The sequence below is a fragment of the Medicago sativa genome, chromosome 2 (assembly GCF_051527215.1).
Source record: "Medicago sativa cultivar Bolivia chromosome 2, Bolivia_mono, whole genome shotgun sequence".
Classification (NCBI taxonomy): domain Eukaryota; kingdom Viridiplantae; phylum Streptophyta; class Magnoliopsida; order Fabales; family Fabaceae; genus Medicago; species Medicago sativa.
Genome location: NC_140750.1, coordinates 78376782 through 78400716, shown reverse-complemented (window position 1 = coordinate 78400716; position 23935 = coordinate 78376782). Strand labels below are relative to the sequence as shown.

General features: G+C 31.6%; 3 protein-coding genes across 4 annotated transcripts; all 3 read right to left on the bottom strand.

Moving 5' to 3' along the window:
* Positions 1 to 296: 296 nt before the first annotated feature.
* On the bottom strand, positions 297 to 5325 carry LOC146951067 (S-adenosyl-L-methionine-dependent methyltransferases superfamily protein). Of its 2 annotated transcripts, none has more exons than XM_085747022.1 (8): positions 5228 to 5325; positions 3939 to 4120; positions 3721 to 3768; positions 3084 to 3150; positions 2586 to 2686; positions 2317 to 2361; positions 1326 to 1796; positions 297 to 774 (listed from the first exon to the last, which is right to left on the bottom strand). In XM_085747022.1, the coding sequence occupies exons 2-8, from the start codon at positions 4071 to 4073 to the stop codon at positions 601 to 603; spliced, it is 1041 nt and encodes a 346-aa protein (XP_085603148.1). In that variant the 5' UTR covers positions 4074 to 4120; positions 5228 to 5325; the 3' UTR covers positions 297 to 600. The 2 variants fall into 2 exon arrangements, with proteins under 2 accessions (XP_085603148.1, XP_085603147.1); XM_085747021.1 differs by having other exon boundaries at positions 3939 to 4107.
* Positions 5326 to 8831: 3506 nt separating this feature from the next.
* Positions 8832 to 10719, bottom strand: LOC146951066 (uncharacterized). The gene has a single exon (XM_085741586.1). It carries the CDS (start codon positions 10645 to 10647, stop codon positions 9106 to 9108), a length of 1542 nt encoding a protein of 513 aa, XP_085597712.1. The 5' UTR covers positions 10648 to 10719; the 3' UTR covers positions 8832 to 9105.
* Positions 10720 to 14669: 3950 nt separating this feature from the next.
* Positions 14670 to 16667, bottom strand: LOC146951065 (uncharacterized). Its single transcript, XM_085741585.1, has one exon. The coding sequence runs from the start codon at positions 16661 to 16663 to the stop codon at positions 15125 to 15127; it is 1539 nt and encodes a 512-aa protein (XP_085597711.1). The 5' UTR covers positions 16664 to 16667; the 3' UTR covers positions 14670 to 15124.
* Positions 16668 to 23935: the final 7268 nt, after the last annotated feature.

Sequence of the window (23935 nt, the reverse complement as noted above, 5' to 3'; positions counted from 1 at the left end):
TTTTTGGAATTGTGCAGACACAAGTTAATATTTGTCATATAGAAACAAAAGTATTAGCAAAAGTGATGCAACTAACATATATAATACATGTAAATTTTTCATTAAAAAATAATAAACGTAAAATAAAAAAGAATGCCTTGAACAAAAAAAAGATTTTGATCCTCTCACGTTGTCCATTTTACCTTAATCTCAATCATTCATCGACCTTTTTCTCTTTTATAAACAATTTTTTTTATGGGGTCGATCAACCACTGGATTAGGAAAGGAGAGATCATCGTTGACTGAACAGAAAGTGCTAGAAGATCCAAATCCAGAAAGGATAGTTTCAATTTTCAATATACCATTTTGATTTACAATTCCAATATTGAGTTTCTTATCCAACGATATGAGTATGCAAAACAATCCGATGAGATTGCTTTGCACTGAACATGCATGTCAACTAATTCTAGAAATTCAGACCTCCGTTATTACTAAGCTATAAGAAAAATGGAGAAATTATTAATTCAAAAAACAAAAGAATGATTCAGAGTATGAATGTTGTCTAGATTTTTTTTTCACTGAAGTTTGCTATAATAGTCCATCTGATCTTTGAATTCTTGTTCACTTGTGAAACAACTTCCAGATATCTCTGTCAGCCAAATCCTTAACCAAATGCACTCCAAAAATGCCCTCCTCATCTAACACATTTCTCAGCTGTCTTACTCCATTGCTAAAGCCAACATAGTGCTTCTTAGTTGGAGCAAGATATACTACTCCATATGGAGGCCTTATACACTGTTATAAAAGGGAAACCAGAAAATAGGAATAAGAATGTTATGCTGTTTCTAGAATTCAAAACTCAATTAAAAAAAAACTCAAATAAAATTGACAAGAGGAAACTTATGCAATCAGGACAATGCCACCGATGCAATACTCATTGTAGTGTGGGTGGATATACAGCGCATATCTTCCTTACTTCGTCTGAAAATCTATTTCTAACCTTGATGAAATTTCATTGTGTTTTGTATGCCATGGTGTTTCAACTTATTGCCGTCTAATTGAATACAATAAATTGGTATGGTCACCGATTGCATACTTAGACGGTGACCATGTTGATTTGTTGTATCTGATGACATGACAATACGTAGAGGCACCATGGCATACAAAACGCAGTGAAATTTCATCACTATTAGAAATAGATTTACAAATGAAGTAAGAAAGACACAGTGTATATCCGCCCAAACTACAACCAACCATTTGTCTAACAGTTATATGCCACAGATATGCAGTTTAGTATAGCATTAAAATAAGAAAGCGCAGAGACAACCAAGTATAATGAAACAAACCTTCTTAATGAGAGCATACAGCTTCTTCAAAGAGTTAACAGAGTATGGAATCTCAGTCATTAAAATAACATCATAGCCACCATCCCCCTGATCTGCCTCATTAGCTCTTTCCCATGCTCGACTTCCTGAGAGTTTCCTAGACCTTCTTGAACTAGATTCGTGTCCAATGATGCTACCATCTTGGCTACTACCTACATCCAAAAAGTCTTCCTCAGAGAAGCTCAAACTCATTCCAGGTGTCGCTTCATATCCATCATTTTTCACAGTAGACAACACGCTAGGTAATTCTTCCCAATCCCCAGCATAAAAGTTAACAGACGGTGCAAGAGTCTGCCTTGAAGGAGTAAGGGGAGACTCTGGCTGTCGACTCTGCCTATCACGAGCTTGCTTGAGATTACCAAGGACATTCGGTACAGTTGTGCATCTTACAGTTTCAGCATTCTGATCTTGAAAATGCACAATGGAAGCTCCCTGTGAAATAAAGAACCTTTTAGAGGACAGAGAATATTATTCCAATGAGTGAATGTTTCTTTGAACGTCTGGGAAAAAGGTATAGCCAATTAACCATTGTTTTTATTCTACCAAAAGACTTAAAAAAAAAAATTATCTTCTTGCAGCAGAACTTGTTTGTCAGTTTGCAAATATTACCAAAAAAGAATCCAAAATCTTTAGGTTGGTGGCACCAAGAAGACATTGTTCTATTTGTTATATACTTTCGTCAACGCGACAAGTTGGATGGAACTTGGGAAGGCATAAAAAGAAGGTGAAAGCACAGTGCATTGGAAGTCCAATTTCAACACTATTACATTGAGAATAATTTAAACAAAAAATATTTGACTGCAGTTCAAGTATTTGAACTACAATAAACCAACACCTACACAAACAAGATGAATGTTGACGTTCTTTCCAGCTATCAAATACACACAAAGTAGTGACAAATGACCAAGGAAAGGAGAAAATGAGCACTGAGACCTAAAGTGCAACTGTATACCTTCAAGCAAGCAAAGATTCCAGGAAGTCCATAGTTGCAACTGAGCTGCACGGAACATGAAGTGAAGAGATCATTAAATTATGAATAATAAATACAACTAAAAAGATTGAAAAATATGGCTCAAGGGAGAAGAAAAGAGAGAAATCTTGTGGCGATACAGTTAACGTTGAGAGCATTTGTAAATGAGAAAAAGAGGATGAAGCATAAGAAGAATTAAAACGACCAAATCAAGGCATTAAAGCAAGCAAAAATATATTTCAATTAGTTACCTCAAGTACTCTTTTTCCTCTGAAGGTCAATTGCCCATCACGAATCTCATTCCTGAGAACACTGACAAGATCGATGGAACTGGACCAGGATTTTGGATAGCCTACAAAGTCACAGATAGATCAATTCGATACTGCCCCTCCTTTGTATTGATGAGGAAAAAAATTACATGCATATTATTTTATATCAAAGCATAATTGTTATATGACATTATACTCAACAAGAATCATGTAATTATTTTTCTGACACAAATTGGCTTTGTAGGTTGGTTAATATTTTGAAGTTTTGAATTAATATAGCATTGACCTTAAGGGTTGTCCTTTTCCTTTCATGCCAATAAAGTTTTTGCTAGGTATCATAGCATACGGTCTAAAGATTCTCTGCTATACTAATTTGTTGACTGTCTTATGTTTGCATAGTAATGCCTGGAGAGAAAATAGTAGTTCATAGGAAAATTATCATGTGTCGAATGCCTACAGACTGAAATATCATGTACATACCATCCAGTCTTGAGGATATTGTCTCTGAACCACCGAACCCTATGATATCAGCAACGCTTACTATTCCCTGTAGGAGGTTTAAGACAGGATCAGTTTCCGCTCAACTATTAAACTAACTGATATGCAAACATAAGCTCTAAAATCATGTCAAGATTATTGAAGACATAATTTATATGAGAAAGTTTTCAAGAAAATGAGGAGCAGAAAAAGTTTTTGTCAAGAAATATTGTAAATTCAGCATTCAAAAGTGCACCAGATTCTGCAGAAACGTAAAGTAAAGAATCGTATTCGGCAGATTTGGTAATCATGCCTTTGGCAAAATAATATAAAGGATAAAACCTGCATCCCATTTTATTGATATGGATCAGGGGTGCCTGTAGTTGTTTGCCAACTGCATGACATCTCACATTGAATTATTGAACTTTTGGGTGCGCAGTTAATTTTTAGTTATAGGTAATTGTCTTCCGATTGATACTAGCCAAATGAAAGAATGGAAACCAACCTGAAATCCTTCCACTATCATTGATTCAACAATAACACTAATTTTCCATAAATAATTTAATTAAAGACACAAGCCATCTGATTATGCCACCCTTCAGAAAACAATTACTATGAAACGAACCATGCTGAAACGTACCTTAAAATGGTCAGTATTTTCCCCAGCTTCCTTGTCAGTGTGAAACGCCTGCAGAGCATGACATATATAAATCTGTTACGCTTCTTCCCCCAGTCACCCAAAAGTGGGCAAAAAATTCAACTAAATGCCTTAATTTCAACTTTCAAGGTAAAGTTTCATTTTTGCTGTTGATTGTTTAGGGGTGTCTCGATGGCGGAAGATGAAAATGGTAGTTGTACCTTTGAAGGAAGAATCTCCACTGCTGGTGATGCGAGATGAATAGCTTTCTCGGGAACAGACGATATACTGAGACTTCCATGATCGCGAGGCACTAGGCCAGGCAAGCATTGTGAAAGTATTGCCGGGGCACGCATTGCAGTTGATACTAAGAAGTAAACGCCTGTCGAACTGATAAGATAAACTACTATCATATATTAGAATTAGAGATAAGATACACTGACACCAGCTATCAAACTTTACACTTACGCAGCTTAATTACTTTCAATGAAATGTATTACTAATCAATCCAACCATTAACTCGCATGATATTGTCTTCATGAAATCATGATCATGTATTCAACATGGTATGTATGTTTCCTAAAAACTTCGCTATTTATTACGAAGGAAACTGCGAAAGAATCGCAAGAATCAACACGCGGCAATATCTAAAGCAACCCGATAATGATTTGGTCGGTATTTGGCGACATTCATGGACGATTGTCCAAAAGGAAGTATTTGTTTTTATTCGTCTTATAACTATCGTACTATTAATTATTCTCGGTAACCTAATAGTGACATTTAATAACCCTATTTTCAATAACAATATATATATATATATATATATATATATATATATATATATATATATATATATTAAAACAAAATAGTATTAATAACCCTATTTTCAATAACACTATATATATTAAAACAAAATAGTATAATGAAGTATTATGAATTTTCATAAACTTGATATACTTCATAAAAACTTTTAATTCAACAATTCAATTCATCAATTTCACATTATAACAAAATTATTAGTATAAGTATAAAAATCAATGATCCAGTTCAAGTGTTAGTTGATCATAACACTTAGAATTAAATCAAATAAAAATATTATCCAATTGCAATTATTTTTTTAACAACTACTCTATCAATTTGATGAACTATATATAGACTCATACATCAAAAAACAAAACCATGCACATAAAATAAAAACATCATTATCACACACAGTAATTCTAATCCCTTTTTCTAAAAAAGTTCAAACACAGATTAACAAAAATTCATTCACGTTCAACCTAATAGTGAAAAAAACAAAAAAGATCAAAATTTTGGGGAAAATGAAAAAAATTACTTTTTTATTTGTATTCAATTAACAAAGAGCTTAAAAATCAAAGAATATATGAAATTGAAAGAAAAATTCACACGAGAAAAGGCCTAATTATATATGATCATAGAAAATAATAACAATAAATAAATAAAAAACAAAAATTAAGGAATTGAAAGATGAAGAAAAAGAAGAGAATACCTGAATTCAGAGAGAGTTAGGTTTTGGTGATGAAATGAGAAATGCGATGAAAAATGAAAGTTTTTTTTTTTTTCAAAGATGAAATTTTGTTGAAGTCTGAAAGGAAATGTAAGCAAGAAGAGAAAGAAAGAAAGAAACAGAGAAGAAGCTTCGACGTCAGAGGACTATTGTAATGACTAAACTACCCTTCTGGTTGTTGAACAATTGTATTGTGGGGTCTTATTAGATCCAATGCTTTTTGTCCTTTTCTCTTTGGGAAAAATGTGTGTGTAACTGTAACTATGTATGTAGAATGAAATGGAACAAGCATTATTAGGACTCTTTTTGGGGTAACATAAGAGAGCTAAGATCCTCTTCATTTGATATTCTCTCCATTTCATCCATTTGGAGAGATATAGACACAAAAAAACCTCGAAAAACTAAAAAGTAATTAATGATGGTGGGACCCACTTAATAGTGGGACCCACTATCTATTTACGTGTCTATCTCTCTCCAAATTGCATACTCCATTTATTATACAAAATGGAGAGGATCTTTACCCAACATAACAAGATCTATGTACGGATCTTTTAGGTATACTAACCCACACTATAAACGTTTTTAAAATAACAAAAGTCATCTCTATGATGTATATGATTATATTTATCTATTATATTTTATAGGGTAACATGTAAGAGAATATCTAGTTGTGGGGGAGAAAAAAAATATCTCTCAACATTCAAATCGGTTAGCTACGTTGTGTCACTAATGTAACTTGAGATACATTGATGTACACTTTAATCTTTCTGACCCATGCTACATGTTTAGATTATTCCTGCTTATTGATATACTTGACATGCGTTTTGAGTTTCTATATGTGTTCAGACTCAGAGTATCTTCAAGCACGGAAATATTCATCATGATACGGTCGGAGAATATTTTCCATAATAATCTTGTTGGATCCGAGTATGTGGAAACTCATTCGAAGATAGGTTACACATGTGATTCATTTATTGCAGATATGTGAAAAGAAACAAAGAACCCCTCCACCTTGTTCGGTGCCTAAGTTTAGAAGGTTTACTATTATCAAAAGTATAACTTGAGACGCGTGGATAGGCACTCTAAATGCTCCAAATCCACGCTACATGTTCTGATTCTCTATGCTAATTCATATATTTGATACACGTTCTGAGTTGCTTTATTCACTCAGTGCATCCTTACGCACGTAAATATTTGGCATGACAAAGTAACTCTTTTGTCTTTTCCGTGCCTAAATATAGAAAATTTCACTTCTAAAAAAAAGTATTGAAAGTTTTTGGCTATTATTATGCATAAATAAGATTCTTTTATGCTCGAATGCATAGAACACTAACCTCAAGTCAAGTTGAATTACATAAATGATGAAACTCTCCGTCAATATTTTATTGATGTTGCATTCCTAATGCTCATCTGCAGTCTAAAAACAATTTATTAAGTTAGAAGATGCTTATATCATTTTATATAATCACCTTTAGGAATTTACCTTTTTTTATTGCAATTGTATCCTATCAATATAAATCATTTTATATAATCACCTTTACGAATTTACCTTTTTTTATTGCAATTGTATCCTATCAATATAAATTTATTCCAGATATTTTTTCAAGAATATTTTTATTAAAGAAGTCAAATTAGCTTGTCGAAATATTATTAAATGAATTTCTGCCAATAACTTTATATCATTATAATTCAACGATAATTTGTTTATATCTTTAAGAAACAATAATTTATTTATTAAATCATGATTATCTTATTGAAATATTAAATAAATTAAATTATAAATTATTGAAAGTTGACTGTCTTTTTTTTTCTTTCAATTTTTAGTAATTCAAAATTAAATATGTAAAAAATGCCATTTTTTCAAGAATTACAAACTATTTAAAATGATGATAAAATTACAAAATTCAAATAACCACTTGTATTTCTCATAACCGCGCCCAAGACGTTCTCAAATACACTCCACAATCATGTTGACGATAAAGATGAATTCGTTTATCTAATTGAAAATGTGCTCTCATTTTTGCTATTAATATTAAACTAATGTAATAATTGGAGAAAGATAACTTTTTTTTACAAGATTGATGCATATGAGACCCGCAAATTATTGGTTGGAGAGAGAGAGCTTATAAAAACATCAAACATTCACTTTAATGAGACCACAGTAGGTGTCTATTTAAAAGGTGTTAAACATGGAACGACCTTTTGTAGATATGGTCTAGATCTAAAATCTAATGTAGCGTGAGAGTTTAACCTAAAAATCATCACTTCTCTGACCATTGAAACAAAGAGTTGTTTCTAGCCAAAATGGATGGAATAGTATAGGGAGCAGCTCATCCTCTTAGGTAAAATTTTCACTTGAGAGTGTCCAATATATATACATATTCGCCTTTTAATTCTGCCTGACCCACATGTAATATTAAAAATAAATGGTTGAGATTCTAGTAAAAAAAAACTTTACACGGGAGAGGATCCCTTTTCAATATGATGCTATCGGATCCTCTCTAATGGAATTTCATTTGAAAGTGTCTGGTATATATCTTCATAGCTGAATCATACCTCCTTAACTAATTAATTTTGAATCATTTTTTTTAGAAACCAATATAGCATCAACCAATGTCTTTCCAAGCATATACTTCTCTATACACATCTACCCTAGATCAATTATTGATCAATTTTTACCTTTTCATAATGAAGCAAAAGAGTTAAGTTTTCTTTCTTTCTTTTTTCTCATACCCTTGAAATTCATATTCAAAGATTGAATTCAACTCCAATTTTGTTTTCTTCTTTTCAGAACATGACAATGAGTTGACTAGGGAGGGGAAGGAACGTTCATTTCAATTTCGAACCACCAGCTGGTCCAACTATGTAACTTATCAGGTATTTTCTATTCTATTTTCTGCTTTTTTTTTTTTGACAAATATTCTATTTTCTGCTTATAAAATAAAGAATTCATTACGTTACCCATTGACCATTTTTTCCTACAAAAATATAATATTACCTATTAATTAGAATTGAGAAGTAAACGCATTTTTCTCAAGTATTTTAATCATATTTTGTCACAAGAAAATTAAAAACGCAGAATATATGATCACAAAATGTCATAGTTGGTATAGAATAATTGCATCAAACAATTGACTTATTGACCAACTGCTTTGAAAAAGTGCACAGTTATTGAACAAAAAAAACTCAACGAGGTTAATTAACTGCTAGTGGTCATATACTATAGCTAAAAGGGATTATAATCATATTATACAGAAAATATGCAGGAAGGGATTAGAACTACTTATGCTGGAACACCATGTGAACTAAAATAATTTTTCAGACACGATCAATAAAATATACATGATAATATCAAAATAATTTCAACAGAAAGTTTGATAATTATTTTAATTTATCCCAAAATGATTGGTGGTGTATGTTGTCATTGTATTCACCACATTACATTAGTCTGAGTAGAACTTGACTCGGATCTCTTAATAAAAAAGTTTTGTGTTCGAACCTGGTCAAACAGATTATTCAACCGAAATTAGACATTGACAAAATGTCGGAGGACTGTTCGCACCAATAACACTAGTACAAAAGTAAATGTATTCGAACTAAAATTCTCCCATGATAAACAAGAGATCAGTTAAACCTATATATGTCACCATGCCCTAACATACATTTTCTTCAATTACAGCCTACAGTAAATATGTACTGTATAGTGTATACTATTTACTCAAGCCAGAAAAAAGAGGTTAGATCATGTATAATCAATCATTAGAGGCCTAATTAGGTTCTAAGTTATGTCATCATTCACAAGTTGCAGTCATGTTTTCTCTACACATGGTTTGGAAGCTACCTATACATGTGCTTGTGATCTATTGAAGAGATTCCTCCAGCATAAAACCATCACCAATAAATTCAGAATCAAGCCCTTCATGTCCATCAAATTCCTTGAGCCCCACCAATGTCTCAATTGCAAACTCTTTGTCCAAATCAAAATATTCCAAAGGAATGTCCATGCTTGAATCCAAATCCTCATCACCTTTTTGTTCATCCCCCTTTATCCGAGATGCGGTTGATCCAGAGTCGAAAACAAGTATTTTCCTAGGTGAGCTACAAAATGATATTTCCTCAGAATCCCAATTAAATTCCCCTTCAAATGGCCAAAAAAGTGGTTCATCGCCATTCAACTCTTCTATGTCTTCTGACTTGCCACGGTGTGTACCAGTGAATGGAGATATAGTAGAGACTGAAGGAAGAACCTCGGTGCCCCAATTTATCTTATAAGATGAGATTGGAGAACCATCTTGGACATACTCCAGTTCTTGTTTTGAGTCTGAAATCAACTTGTTGTCTTCCTCTTCAAGTCTGAGCAAGGAGTCCCAATAACTAGGTGTGCCTACGTCTGAGATATCGGTGAAAGAATCACCATTGTAGCTTAGAGGACTAGAAGGGTCCTCGGAGATCATTGAATCTGAGAGCCATGCAGAGTCTTCCTCTTCAAGAATTAGTAAAGAATGCGTATAACTTACTTTGTCCAAAATCCATACATTGTCTTCCTCTTCAAGTTTGAGCAAGGAGTCCCAGTAACTTGGCAAGCCTACGTCCGAGATCTTGCTGAAAGAATCACCACTATAGCTTAGAGGACTAGAAGGGTTCTCAGATAGCATTGAATCTGAAAGCCATTCAGAGTCTTCCTCTTCAAGACTTAGTAAAGAATGCTGGTAACTTGTTTTATCCAAAATCCACTCACTGTCTTCCTTTTCAAGTTTGAGCAAGTCCCAGTAACGAGGCGTGCCAACATCTGAGATCTCGGTGAAAGAATCAGAATTGTAGCTTAGAGGAGTTGAAGGGTTCTCAGACATCATTGAATCTGAGAGCCATTCAGTGTCTTCCTCTTCAAGACTTAGCAAAGAGTGCCAGTAACTTGTTCCATCAAAATCTGAAACCTCGGAGAAAACGTCATAATAGGTGGATGAACAAGTACTGTGGGGAGACCCTAAGCCCTCAGAGTAGCTGAATGCATCATCTACAGCAGTTGCATCATTGATATTATCTGTTCTCTCATTTGGAATTCTTCTGTTAGCTAAAGAAACATTCTCTTCATATTTTACTCTGCTGCTGATGAAAAAACTGACCTTTTTGCTCAACAGAGAGTAGGAGCTTGTTACAAAACACAACCAGAAAGCCAACCAGATGTTCGCAATAGAATGGAATGAAGCAGAATAGTCATTCTCTTCAACAAACGACAAAGACTTTCTTCTGTTACCACAGTCACCACGGCATTCATGAAGATCATTGTTTCTCTCTGATGATGATACTTGCTTTCTCAGATTGCGAAGGTGAACATTATGTTTTTGTTCTTCTGTCATCCAGCCAGTTCCACTTTTTGTTAAACTCATTCCAGTAGCTATCATCCTCAATACTGTTACATTGGTTTAACCATAGAAACATAAACATGATTGACAATTTGATACAATAAAACACAAATTCCCTCTTTAATAATATATATTTCAATTTTTACATAAATGGAAGGCTAGCAGGCAACAAGCTGCGCTGCTAATCCTTTCTGGAGGGTAAAACCAATCCTCTTAAAAACAACGTAAAATAACAAATCGGTGCTAGAAGGGATCTGATGACAGGGGAAAAAATAATCAATCTAAAAGTGCAAATAAATTTGTGAAATGTTCATCAAACAAGCAAATTACACATGAATTGCAGTGTGAAATGGATAACAATTAACATCATGTTACAAATTCACCTATGATTTTACAATCTATTTACTCACACATATTTATTGATCATATCACATCCTATCTTATATGTGATGATTTTGTACTTAAAACTAGGTACCGATAAATAGAATTAGTCGTATAATTCTACCAAAACAAAATAATTCACAAATTGATGATCAATACTCAGTAGATCTGCATAATTAGATGAACTTACTGAGTTTATAGCATATTCATGTCATCAAATTGATTTGGCAAATTAACAAAATTCCAAAGTCCTTTTAGTAAATCTATAAAAGATGATGATCATTTCCAAAGACATAAAAATAGTTTTCGGTTACATGTTCAGATTCACATAAGTTCAAAAGAATCAAGATGACAAGTCATCGCGATTTTGTCAAAAAAGACAATTTAGAACTTCGACAAAACTACATTCATATTCAACTACATTAAATATATTCTTCAGCTACATGTCTGGATTTACACTAAGTTTGATAGAATCACAGTATGTCATTGTGATTTTATCCAAAGAGTGTCTCATCGTAATTTTATCAACTGTGACGTTATAGAACTTCGACAAAGTCACGTTAGCATTAGCACTGTGATTCTACAACAACAATTAAAATTTATATTTAAAGCTGCACAATTACACTATCAGATTCCTACATGCATTTGTGAATGGAATATTAAAATCCAAATTGCAGTTATCAAAACTAAGATGAAATTGATATTATATACTATCAAAAAATAAAATAAAAAGATGAAAGAGAAAATATAATAACAAGTTACCTTAAAATTTAGTATTGAAAACCACACGTGACAGTTGGAAAAAATGTGAAAAGAAGGTTTTAGATTTGAGAGAAAATGAAAACCCTAGAAAGGACAATGAAAGTACACGTCGCAAAAAGAAGTGAAAACTGAAAGGAATAGTTTTTTTTTTTTTTCTGAAGGAAGTGAAGGTGAATAGTTGTGTGAAAATAATTTCGTTCTTCTCACTTATTAAGGCGAAAAATAAAAACCAAAAATGGTATTTTCGCGCTAATACTACGCCGTTTCGCGCTTTTGATTACGAAATACTACAAAATAAAATATCATCAATGCTATAACGTGTGGCTTTTAATCTTAGAAGATATTCTGCACTTAAAAGTTGTAGTAGACTAAGGTTGAATTCTTTTTTAGTCTTACAATGTAACGAGGTAAAAGAAAAAGAAAAAAAAAAGGGAGAGTCGAAATTAAGTTCCAAGAGAATTCATGTTAGGTGTAGAGTAATTTTAGTGAGCATAGCACCTTGAATGTGATTCTTTCTTAACCATAAAATCACACATATATTTTGTTCTTTAAGAACATGTATCAATGTTGTATTAGACTAAGGTTGATTGATTATATTTGACAGTGTTTTAAATATGTTACATCGGTTGGATGGAACTTATAAAAAGGTGGTGGAGTCTGTTCGAAGCAACTTTTTAAAGAAAAAAGGTGGTGGAGTCTGTTCGAAGCAACTTTTTAAAGATAACCAACAAATACCGTCATAATTGCCACATCAGATTAATAACAAATAGAGAAAAGAATTGTAATGCTATTGTTTTAAATCGACGGTTTGCCACCTTTAAACTCAAAAAATTTCATCATGAATTTCAGTAAAATATTTGCTAAAAAAAATCAGATTTTGTCTAGGAGTGTGTAGAGAGAATACTTTTGACAATACCAAAAGTATTAAGTAAAAAGTTAAGAGTGTGTGATCCCCACTTCATATGAGATCTTATTTTTCTTTATTGGATTTAGACTCAAATATGGAGGACTCAAAAAATGGGAGAAAACTTTGGGAAAAAATCAAATTATTTATTTCTCTTTGCAATACTTCTAAGATAACAAAAATATTGTTTATAGTTATTTTCATCTCACCTCCTTCAAAAATACTTTCTCAAAGTTAGAGACCTTTCTAGCTTTCCCTTGATTCCCTTTCTTACAAGTCCTTCTCTTCCTTTCTCTTCTCTCAAATAAAGCATTAGTATTTATGAGTAATTATCTTTTTTAGGGAGTATAGGAGTAGTTAATTTTTCATACATTATCCAACCCTTGACCTCACAATAAATTACTTCTACGTCCCTTCAAAAAATAAAATAAATTACTTCTACGTCTTCCTAAAAAGAATATGAATTAAACTAAAAAATTAAAAAAAATAGAAAACTGAAATCAAAACTTAAAAAAACATTGAAAAAAATCTTCTCCATTGATCTTCAACCCCAACCTTCATCTTCAACCTTAATCTTCATCCTCAACAATCAAAACCAGTCAAACAAACCAAACCAAACCATCCTCAACAATCAAAACCAGTCAAACAAACCAAACTAAACCAATTTAAAACAGGAATAACCTCAAATCCAAACAACAATTTTGCTCTAAATTAAACTAATGGAACCCTTTTTTTCATCAAACAACAATTCTGTTCCAATCTTCAAGCCTAGGAAAAAGGGGGCCAAGGTTCTGCAAAGGAGGTGAAAGTTGGAGGGCTTAAAGTGCGATTTTCAAAATAGGGGAGCCAAAATTGCAAGTTTTAGAAAGTTGGAGGGTCAAAAGTACATTTTAACCTAATATTAAAATAATACAATAATTGAACAAAGTTAATTATTTTTACAAAATTGGTGTATGTGATACCCACAAATAATAGGAGAGTGCTTATAAAAATATTATCTCTATAGACATTCATTTATTTAGTGCCACAATAAGCGTGTCGATTTAAAATGGTGTGAAACATATAGAGACCCCCGGTCTATCTAAGTCTAAAATCTAATACAATGTCGGAGTTTAGCATAAACAATCACCACTTCTCTCACCGTCGAAACAAATGGTTGTTTCTAGCCGAAATGGATGGTTGAGATTCCACTGAACTCATTGACCATCTGTTCTACAATGGTTGTTTCTATACGGAAGGATCCCTATAGTTTGTTCTCTGGAATCTCATCCATCCATTTTTTATACACGTGGGTTTAGGAGAATGAAAAGGTGAAGATGTACATTGGATACGGGCAGCACTTTGGTGCCATTAATGGCACCAAGATAGATGTGTTGTGTGACCCAGATGCAATGACAATGTGTTTGTATGACCCAGATTTAATGGCACCAAAGTGCTACCCATTGGATACTGATCTCCTGTAAAACATCCCACCTGAGAGGATCCTCTTCTCATAATCATATACCTCCTTAAGGAGTTTTGAATCATTTGTTTGACAAACAATCTCTTTCTAACATATATTTCATTACAGAACTCATTGACCATCTGTTCTACAAAATAGTATTATATAATATTGCAGGGACTAGCCCTATTATTTAGAATTGAAAAGTAAACGTATTTTTCTCAAGCATTTTAATCAAATGTTGTCACAAGAAAATTTGAAACGCAGAATATATGATCACAATGTGTCATATCTGGTATAGAATAATTGCATCAAACAATTGCGATGACTTAGTTTGCTTTGAAAAAATGCACGGTAATTGAACAACAAAAACTCAACGAGGTTAATTAACTGCTAGTGATCTTGTACTAGCTAAAACGCACCAGCACCACCAAAAGCTTTGCTACTAAAGCTAACTACTTACTCCATGTGAACTAAAATAATTTTTCAGACACAATCAAAAAAATATCCAGGACACTATCAAAATAATTCCAACATAAAGTTTGATAATTATTTTAAGTTATCCTAAAATTATTGGTTGTTACATGTATTCACCTACATTACGTTAGTCTTAGTGGAACTGAACTAAGATTCCTTAGAAAAGACTATAGCTTCGAACTTTGTAGATAAAGGTGTTCTTGAGTAGAATAGAAATTAGACATTGGCAAAAAGTCGGTGAAATGTTCGCACCTATAACACTGTTACAAAAGTAAATGTATTCGAACTAAAAATTCTCCCATGATAAACAAGAGATCAGTTAAACCTATATATGTTACCATGCCCTAACATACATTTTCTTCAATTACAGCCTACAGTAAATATGTACTGTATAGTGTATACTATTTACTAAAGCCAGAAAAAAGAGGTTAGATCATGTATAATAAATCATTAGAGGCCTAATTAGGTTCTAAGTTATGTCATCATTCACAAGTTGCAGTCATGTTTTCTCTACACATGGTTAGGAAGCTACCTATACATGTGCTTGTGATCTATTGAAGAGATTCCTCCAGCATAAAACCATCACCAATGAACTCAGAATCAAGTCCCTCGTGTCCATCAAATTCCTTGAGCCCCACCAATGTCTCAATTGCGCACTCTTTGTCTAAAACAATTCTTGAATCAAAATCCTCCTCACCTTTTTGTTCATCCCCCTTTATCCGAGATGCGGTTGATCCAGAGTCAAAAACAAGTCTTTTCCTAGGTGAGCTACAAAATGAGCTCTCCTCAGGATCCCAATTAAATTCCCCTTCAAATGGCCAAAAAAGTGGTTCATCGCCATTCAACTCTTCTATGTCTGCAGTTTCTATCAGATGTTCTGGTGAAAAAACATCTTCCGACTTGCCACAGTGTGTTCCAGTGAATGATGATATAGTAGAGACTGAAGGAAGAGCCTCGGTTCCCCAATTTATCTTATAAGATGAGATTGGAGAACCATCATGGTCATACTCCAGTTCTTGTTTTGAGTCTGAAATCAACTTGCTGTCTTCCTCTTCAAGTCTGAGCAAGGAGTCCCAATAACTAGGTGTGCGTACATCTGAGATATCGGTGAAAGAATCACCATTGTAGCTTAGAGGACTTGAAGGGTCCTCAGGGATCATTGAATTTGAGAGCCATGCAGAATCTTCCTCTTCAAGACTTAGTAAAGAATGCGTATAACTTGCTTTGTCCAAAATCCACAAATTGTCTTCCACTTCAAGTTTGAGCAAGGAGTCCCAGTAACTTGGCGAGCCTACGTCTGAGATCTTGCTGAAAGAATCACCACTGTAGCATAGAGGACTAGAAGGATTCTCTGATATCATTGAACCTGAAAGCCATTCAGAGTCTTCCTCTTCAAGACTTAGTAAAGAATGCGAGTAACTTGCTTTGTCCAAAATCCAATCACTGTCTTCTTCTTTAAGTTTGAGCAAGGAGTCCCCATAACTTGGTGTGGCTACGTCTGAGATCTCACTGAAAGAATCAACAATGTAGCTTAGAGGAGTTGAAGGGTTCTCAGATATCATTGAATCTGCGGAGACCCATTCAATGTCTTCCTCTTCAAGACTTAGCACAGAGTTCCGGTAACTTGTTCTATCAAAATCTGAAATCTCGGAGAAAACGTCATAATAGGTAGATGAACAAGTACTGTGGGGAGACCCTGAGCCCTCAGAGTAGCTTAGTGCATCATCTATAGCAATTGCATCATTGACATTATCTGTTCTTTCATTTGGAATGCTTCTGTTATGTAAAGAAACATTCTCTTCATATTTTACTCTGAGGCTGCTAAGAAGATTGAACTTTTTCCTCAACAGAAAGTAGGAGCTTGTTACTAAACACAACCAGAAAGTCATCCAAATGTTGCCACCAGAATGGAATGAAGCAGAATAGCCATTCTCTTCGACAAATGAGGAAGACCTTCTTTTGTTACCACGGCATTCATGAAGATCATTGTTTCTCTCTGATGATGATACTTGCTTTCTCAGATTACGATGGTGAACAATATGTTTCTGTTTTTCTGTCATGCAGCCAGTTCCACTTCCTGCTAAACTCATTGCAGTAGCTATCATCCTTAATTTAAGATCAGTCACACACTGTTACATTTGTTTAACCAAAGAAACATAAAGATAATTGACAAGTAGCTAGAAAGGAGGGATAAAAGAAACAAAAACATTTTAAAAAATGAAAATCTCTCTCTAAACACAGGATATCATATTTAGTTACCAATTGAAGGAGCAGAACAATAGCTAATAAAAATTATAAACGTACTATCACTCATCAGAGGAAGTAAACCTTTTAAGTTAACAAAATATAACTATTATACCCAAAATTAAATAAGAATTATATGGTTTTGTCTAATATGCACAAACAAATTAGTATTGTACCATGCACAAATTTGTTTTTCAGCATTAGATCATTAAATCTCATCGTATTTCATTTAATTTAACGGTGCGACTTATTGATCTATTGGTAGAAAAAACCTTCTGCATGGTGCAAGACATATGTGTTTTGTGCACCATAGACTTGGTCGTGTTATAGTTTATAACTATCAAGCTATGAAGCACGGACACTCCTTGGATAAGGCATGTTCCCGTGTCAGACATGTCCGACACTGGCACAACACCAACACATAATTACACTGAATTATGTGATTTTCTAAAGATTTTAGGTGTGTCCGTGTCGTGTCCGGTGTCCATCTCCGTATCCGTGCTTCATAGCTATCAAGTGATGACATTTTTCATTATTTATAATGAAAAACAAATAACTCAAACAAGGGAAAAGAAAACGTCAGCTATGTCAATGATGAGAAAGTCAAATTGTAGAACAGTACGAAGACTCAAACACGGACACCGGACACAACACTGACACGCCAACACCAATAATAATTTGAGAAAATGACTTAATTGAATATAATCATATGTGTTGGTGTCGGACACGACCGGACACGCCTAATCCGAGGAGTATATGTGCTTCATATAGAATAATAATAACAATAATAATTAAAAAAACAGGGAACTAACTGTAAAGTATAGGATAGGTTGGATTAAGATATCACAACTAGGAAAAAATAATCAATCTAAAAGTGCAAATAAATCTGTGAAATGTTCATCAAACAAGCAAATTACACATGAATTGCAGTGTGAAATGGATCTCATCGCGTTACAAATTCACCTAAGGTTTTATTATCTATTTATTCACACATATTTATGATTGATCACATATCATATCCTATCTTATATGTGATACTTTTTGTACTAATTAAAACTTGGAACCAAATAAAATTCCTCATAAGATCTTAGCAAAACAAAATAATTCACAAATTGACGATCAATTCACAGTAGATCTGCATAAGATGAGCTCATCGAGCTAATAACATATTCATGTCATCGAATTGATTTAGCAAATTAACAAAATTCCAAATTCTTATTCATAAATCTATAAGATCATTTCCTAAGACATTAAATATACTATTCCGTTACATGTTCGGATTCACATAAGTTCGATAAAACCACGATCATTTACAACTGCGATTAAACATATTTTTCAGTTATATGTTTGGATTTACAGTAAGTTCCATGGAATCACATTGTGATTTTATCGAACAGGATGCTATCGAACTTCGACAAAATTGGGTTACCACCGTGATTCTACGACAACAATTAAAACATATTTAAAGTTGCACCATTATCACTATCAAATTCCTACATGCATGTTTGTGGATAATATATTCAAATCCAAATTGCAATTATCAAATACTAAGATGAAATTGAAACTATCAAAAAATAAAACACAGATGAAAGAGAAAATATAATACTAAGATGAAATTGAAACTATCAAAAAATAAAACACAGATGAAAGAGAAAATATAATGATAGATAAAGAATAAGACAAAGAATGTTACCTGAAAATGAAACCACACGTGACAGTTGTAAAAAGTGGAAAAGGGTTTTGGAGAGAATGAGGAACAGAAACCCTAGAAGAAAGGACAGAAAGTACAAGCCGCAAAAAGTAAATGTTTTGGAGTGAGTGTACTGCGTGATGATAAAATGATAAAATAAACAAACCCTAGAAAGGATTAAGAAAAAATAAAAATGATCAAAAATGGTATTTTCGCGCTAATGGTTTTTTAGCCTAATACCGTTTCGCGCTTTGTATTGTAAAAATGCGAAATAAAATACCATCAATGCTATTTAACGTGGCATTCCTTTTTTGACTTTGTCTTGTCGTCTTGTGATTAATGTTTTTTAGTACTACTATAATCTAGATATTATGCACTTAAAAATTTGTATTGGAATGTGATTAGTTCTAGATTAGTTGGGTGGATGATATTTTAAATACTACCTCCGTCCCTAATTATAAGACCCTTTTGAGAATTTTTTTTTGTCCCTTTTTATAAGACCCCTTTGCTATTTCCAACTACATTAATTATTTCTTTACATACATGCCCCTATTTATTATACATCTTTTTCTTCAATAAGCAATAAATAACATGTTGAAAACATAAACCAACCCTCTCTCTTAAGGGATAAAATTGTAAAACCAATAGTAATTACAAACATATTTAATACAAATATCCACTATCTTAATTCCCGTTATTTTTTCAAAAGGGTCCTATAATTAGGGACGGAGGTAGTAAGTTAGATTAGACTATAATGTGTCAAAAATAAGATTTGAATTTAACCAAAAGATCTATATGTATTTATATTGTCTGACATGTTGATTGAAAGATTGTCTCTGATGAAAGAAATGTATATTAAAAGACAAACAAAAGTTTAGGTTTGAATTTGAGAAATTATTTGCTTCCAAAAAAGTTACATGTGTTTGTGTCAAAAAAAAATATTAGTACATGTGGGTAAATGAAATTTTAGACTTTGTTTGAAAGGAAAGCGAGAGGAAATTTTGATAATAAAATAATGTGTAAATAAAAATCGACGAGTGAGTAATCCCCCATTTTGCATGAGATCTAATTTTTCTTTATTAGAGTAATTCTCTAATAAAGAGAACTCAAAAATATTTTGTGAGAGGGTTTCGGAGGATTATGAAGAAAAAAAATCACCTTATTCCTCTTTAATACTTTCAAAATAACAAAAGTATTATTTAGAATTATTTTCATCCGACCCCTTCAAACATACTTTTCCAAAAGATAAAATGAGAGATTCTTCTATCTTTACCTTTATCCCATTTCCTTACAAAATTCTACCTTTCATATTCCACCTAGAAAGCTTATGAATCCTGAGCAACGTTTATAATGTTTAATTTAGGTAGTATAAGTGATTCTTTCTTTCTTTCTTTCAAAAAAAAAAAAATGATGCAACCAACCCAAGTCTTTAAATTGAGTTTTAATTTGATGCTAAAAAATATGAAATCCCAATATTATCATTTGATGCTAGGAATATTAAATCCCAAACGGTAGGGTAGAGTTGATTTAGATACTAACTAGTATGTTTCAGCTTAATACTATTATTAAAGATGTATGTAATTGTGGTTACATTTAAATCACCAAAAAAATTTTGTTGAGAAAATACGTAAAATTTCCCCTAAATTAACAGCATAAGTTAAAGGTTCTTAAAAAAAAAACTCTCAAGTTAAAGGTGGTCTTAATTTTGTTTAGCATGGATTTTGGTAGTGTCCCTCCTATGTTTGTTATTTTGTTTTGTTTTTGTTATTTCTTTTTATATATTGTTATTGATAGGGAAAATATAGTATCTCTGTTATAGCACGGAGAATAAGAACCTCCTAAAAATAATAGATAGAGAAAAGAGAGTTATACTTCATTGATGATTGTAATAGAGATAATACAAGATATTATATAGGCAAAGTTATTCTAGATATTTCCTAACAAGCTAGTGAGTTATCAATCTTCTAGAACCAATGAGTCACTACTAAATGGCAACATAATCATTCCACTTCTTAGGTGTAGTACGATCATTTTAGGCCTCCCTAATTCATTGGACTTAATCTCCAATCCCACTTCATTACAACCTATATCCTTGCTTGTATAAGTTATTTCTCTTTTTTCATCATTAATATTTCTCCTATTCAGTTTAAAAAAAAAATAATAATATTACTCCTATTTCTTGAGGTGAGTGGTCACTTGTTTAGAAATTTACTCAATCTATCGGAGCTCGGATTGCGATTTGACACTGAGAGATACGAGGAGAGAAACAAAAAATAATAATATTTATGACCCAATAATTAATAAACATAATTTTATATAATTATTCTTTTTTTAGGGAAAAAAAAGAATAATTATATAAAATTATCTTTACATTCATTTATTTATTCTATACATTCATTTATTTATTACTTTTATAATATGCTAGCATTCAGACGGGCACGCTATCTATTTTTTACTGCGCTAACATATGCAAATTATAAGCAATGTTTTTTTTATGAAATTTTAATTATGGTAATATATATATGTGTGTGTGTGTGTGTGTGTGTGTGTGTCTTAAATAGTAACAAATATAATAAAAAATTACAATAACACCAACAATATAATATTCTTAAAAGTAAATTTGTTTAAGGGTGCGTTTCATCCGCTAAAAATTGATTGACATGACAACTCAACTTGTATAGTGTTTGATTTGTAAATGTTTCAAGGACAAGACATATTGGAGGCAAATGATGGAACAAAAAATAAAATTCTTGTCCCTCACTACACCACAACACAAGTTTTTGTCTAAAATACAAGTTGTTTAAAATACCAAATTATAGCATTTTGTCCAACAAAAATTGTTTAGGACCAAAAATTATTCAATACCATAAAAGGTGTCGTGTGTTTTTTTATGTCTTATGTTGTACCGTTCTATCTTGTTGTTATGTTCAATACTTATTTTATAGCAGATCAAACGCACCCTATGAATATAACTAGAATAATGAAAAATTCAGCACACAGAAATCATGTATTAATTCCCTTTATATATTGTTATAGATTTAAAAAAAAAATGTAAACGACTTAGTATAGGAACATAGTAGTTTTCTTATAAAGATTACTAATGTTATGACACATAATAATGTACCCGTCTTTCCGTTTTTATTGTTAAGAACATTAACACGATAAAAAATAATTAAGTGGAACTTAAATTTAAAAGAAAAAATGTTACATTAAAGTACAATATTTTTTTTATAAGATCAAAATAAAGTAAGATTAAATAAAGGGTAAAAATAGAACTAAAAGTCCAGTCCAAAACAGTGTATCCGCTTCATATATTCTTATAGAAGATCCTTCAAAAAAAAATATTCTTATAGAAGATGATTTGAAATGTTTTGATAAATTTTCAATTAATTTCCTTTGACTGTTTTTTTCAATTTTGTTGTATGTACCTTTTTTATGAAATTATATATACCTTATGGTCAATGTTATTTGTGTTTTATGTTAATAAATGAAACTTTACCTTATTCATTGTTTTCTTTTAAGAATTTATTGAAATGCTTTGAAAAATAAATGGGCTAATATGTCTTTACCCCCTGTAATTTGGGCGAGTTCCGGTTTTCCCCTTGTAAAAAAGATTCTTTCGATTCCAACCCTGAAATATGAAGATTCCGTCGAAAACCCCCCTGATCCCATTTGACACACTCCAGCTGATGACGTGGCGCGCCACTGTGTACTCAGCTGATGACGTGGCGCGCCACTGTGTATTAATTTTTTTTTTGCCTACCACGTGTGCATTTATGATTTTTTTTAAAAATATTAAAAAAATCAGGAAAAATAACAAATATTAAAAAATTCTGGAAAAATGAAAAATAAAAAAATATTAAAAAAATTTAAAACTGGAAAAAAATATTACAAAAAAATGAAATAAATTCTTGAAAAATAAAAATATTAATAAAAATGATTAAAAAACGAAAATAATTATGGAAAAATTAATAAAAATGAAAAAATCTAGAAAATTTAGTAAAAAAATTTGGAAAATTAAAAAAATCTGGAAAAATAAAAAAAATAAAAAAATTAATATATTTCAAAAAATTCATATTTCCATATTATTTTCAATAGCGGAATAATTAAAAAATTCTGGAAAAATGAAAAAAATTCATATATTTTTTTTCGAAAGTTAGAAGTTTTATTTTATAAAAAAATGAAAAATTCAGGAACTTAAAATATTTTGAAATTTATAAATATAATAAGAATATAATTAAAAATGAAAGTTCAGATTTTTCTTTCAAAATTTAAAAGTTTGTTTTTTTTATTTTTTATACAAAAAATCAAAATATTGGAAAGTATTTTCATAATTAAAAAAACATAAAATTAGATCATGAAATTAATTGTATACCAGTGTCAATCAATATTCATTGTATAACATGACTTATATACTGGTGTCAATCAATATCCATTGTATCCTGTTATTCATCTAGATTATATTTTTGAATAAAATAAAATTCTAGAAATTAATTTTCAAAATCAAAATAATTATATAATAATATATTTTCAATTTTTTATAATTTTAATTTAATTCAGTTTTTTTTCCACTGGCATTTAATTCAGTATTTTGAAAATTAAATTCCAGTATTTTTAAATATCTTCTAAATTTCGAAAAAAATCCGAACTTTTTTCCAATTTTTTAAATTTCGAAAAAAATCTAAATGTCTTTTCTGCTTTTTTATTTTATTTTTCGAAAAAAATAATCTTATTTTTTGTTATTTTTAAAATTTTAAAAAAAAAATCTTTTATTTTTTTTAAAAATAATCTGATTTTTTGTTATTTTTAAAAGATTTTCAGTTTTTAATGTTTTTTTAAAATGATTTTCGTTTTTTAAATTTTTTAATATTTTTTTATTTTTTCATTATTTTTCATTTTTCCAGATTTTTTTAATATTTTGTTTAATTTTTAAAAAAATAAATAAATGCACACGTGGCAGGCAAAAAAATTAAAAAAATAAAATAAATACACAGTGGCGCACCACGTCATCAGCTGAGTACACAGTGGCGCGCCACATCATCAGCTGGAGTGTGTCAAATGGGATCTGGGTGGTTTTCGACGGAATCTTCATATTTCAGGGTTGGAATCGAAAGAATCTTTTTTACAGGGGAAAAACCAGAACTCGCCCAAATTACAGGGGGTAAAGACATATTAACCCAAAATAAATTATAAGTATAATTTTCATTTTTATTGGTTTATAAAAAAGAGTCAGTTTTTTATTAGAACCTTTGTCAAACATAATTATGTTGTTAAAAGAAATGCATAATACTAATTTATTTTTATTGCTGGGCATGCAGCTTGTGGAGGTCTTTTTCGGGACTCTAGGGGCTCTTTTCTTGGCGCCTTCTGTTGTAACATTGGGGAGGCATCGGTTTATTATTCCGAAGTTCTTGCTATCATTTTAGCC

Bases quoted from the DNA above. Each gene is read 5' to 3' on its own strand.
- LOC146951065 (XM_085741585.1), bottom strand. From the start codon at position 16,663: ATGAGTTTAGCAGGAAGTGGAACTGGCTGCATGACAGAAAAACAGAAA.
- LOC146951067 (XM_085747022.1), bottom strand. From the start codon at position 4,073: ATGCGTGCCCCGGCAATACTTTCACAATGCTTGCCTGGCCTAGTGCCT. The intron at 1,797-2,316 runs GTATACAGTTGC...TTTATTTCACAG, and splicing joins GAATCTTTGCTTGCTTGAAG to GGAGCTTCCATTGTGCATTT. The intron at 775-1,325 runs GTTTGTTTCATT...CTTTTATAACAG, and splicing joins TGTATGCTCTCATTAAGAAG to TGTATAAGGCCTCCATATGG.
- LOC146951066 (XM_085741586.1), bottom strand. From the start codon at position 10,647: ATGATAGCTACTGGAATGAGTTTAACAAAAAGTGGAACTGGCTGGATG.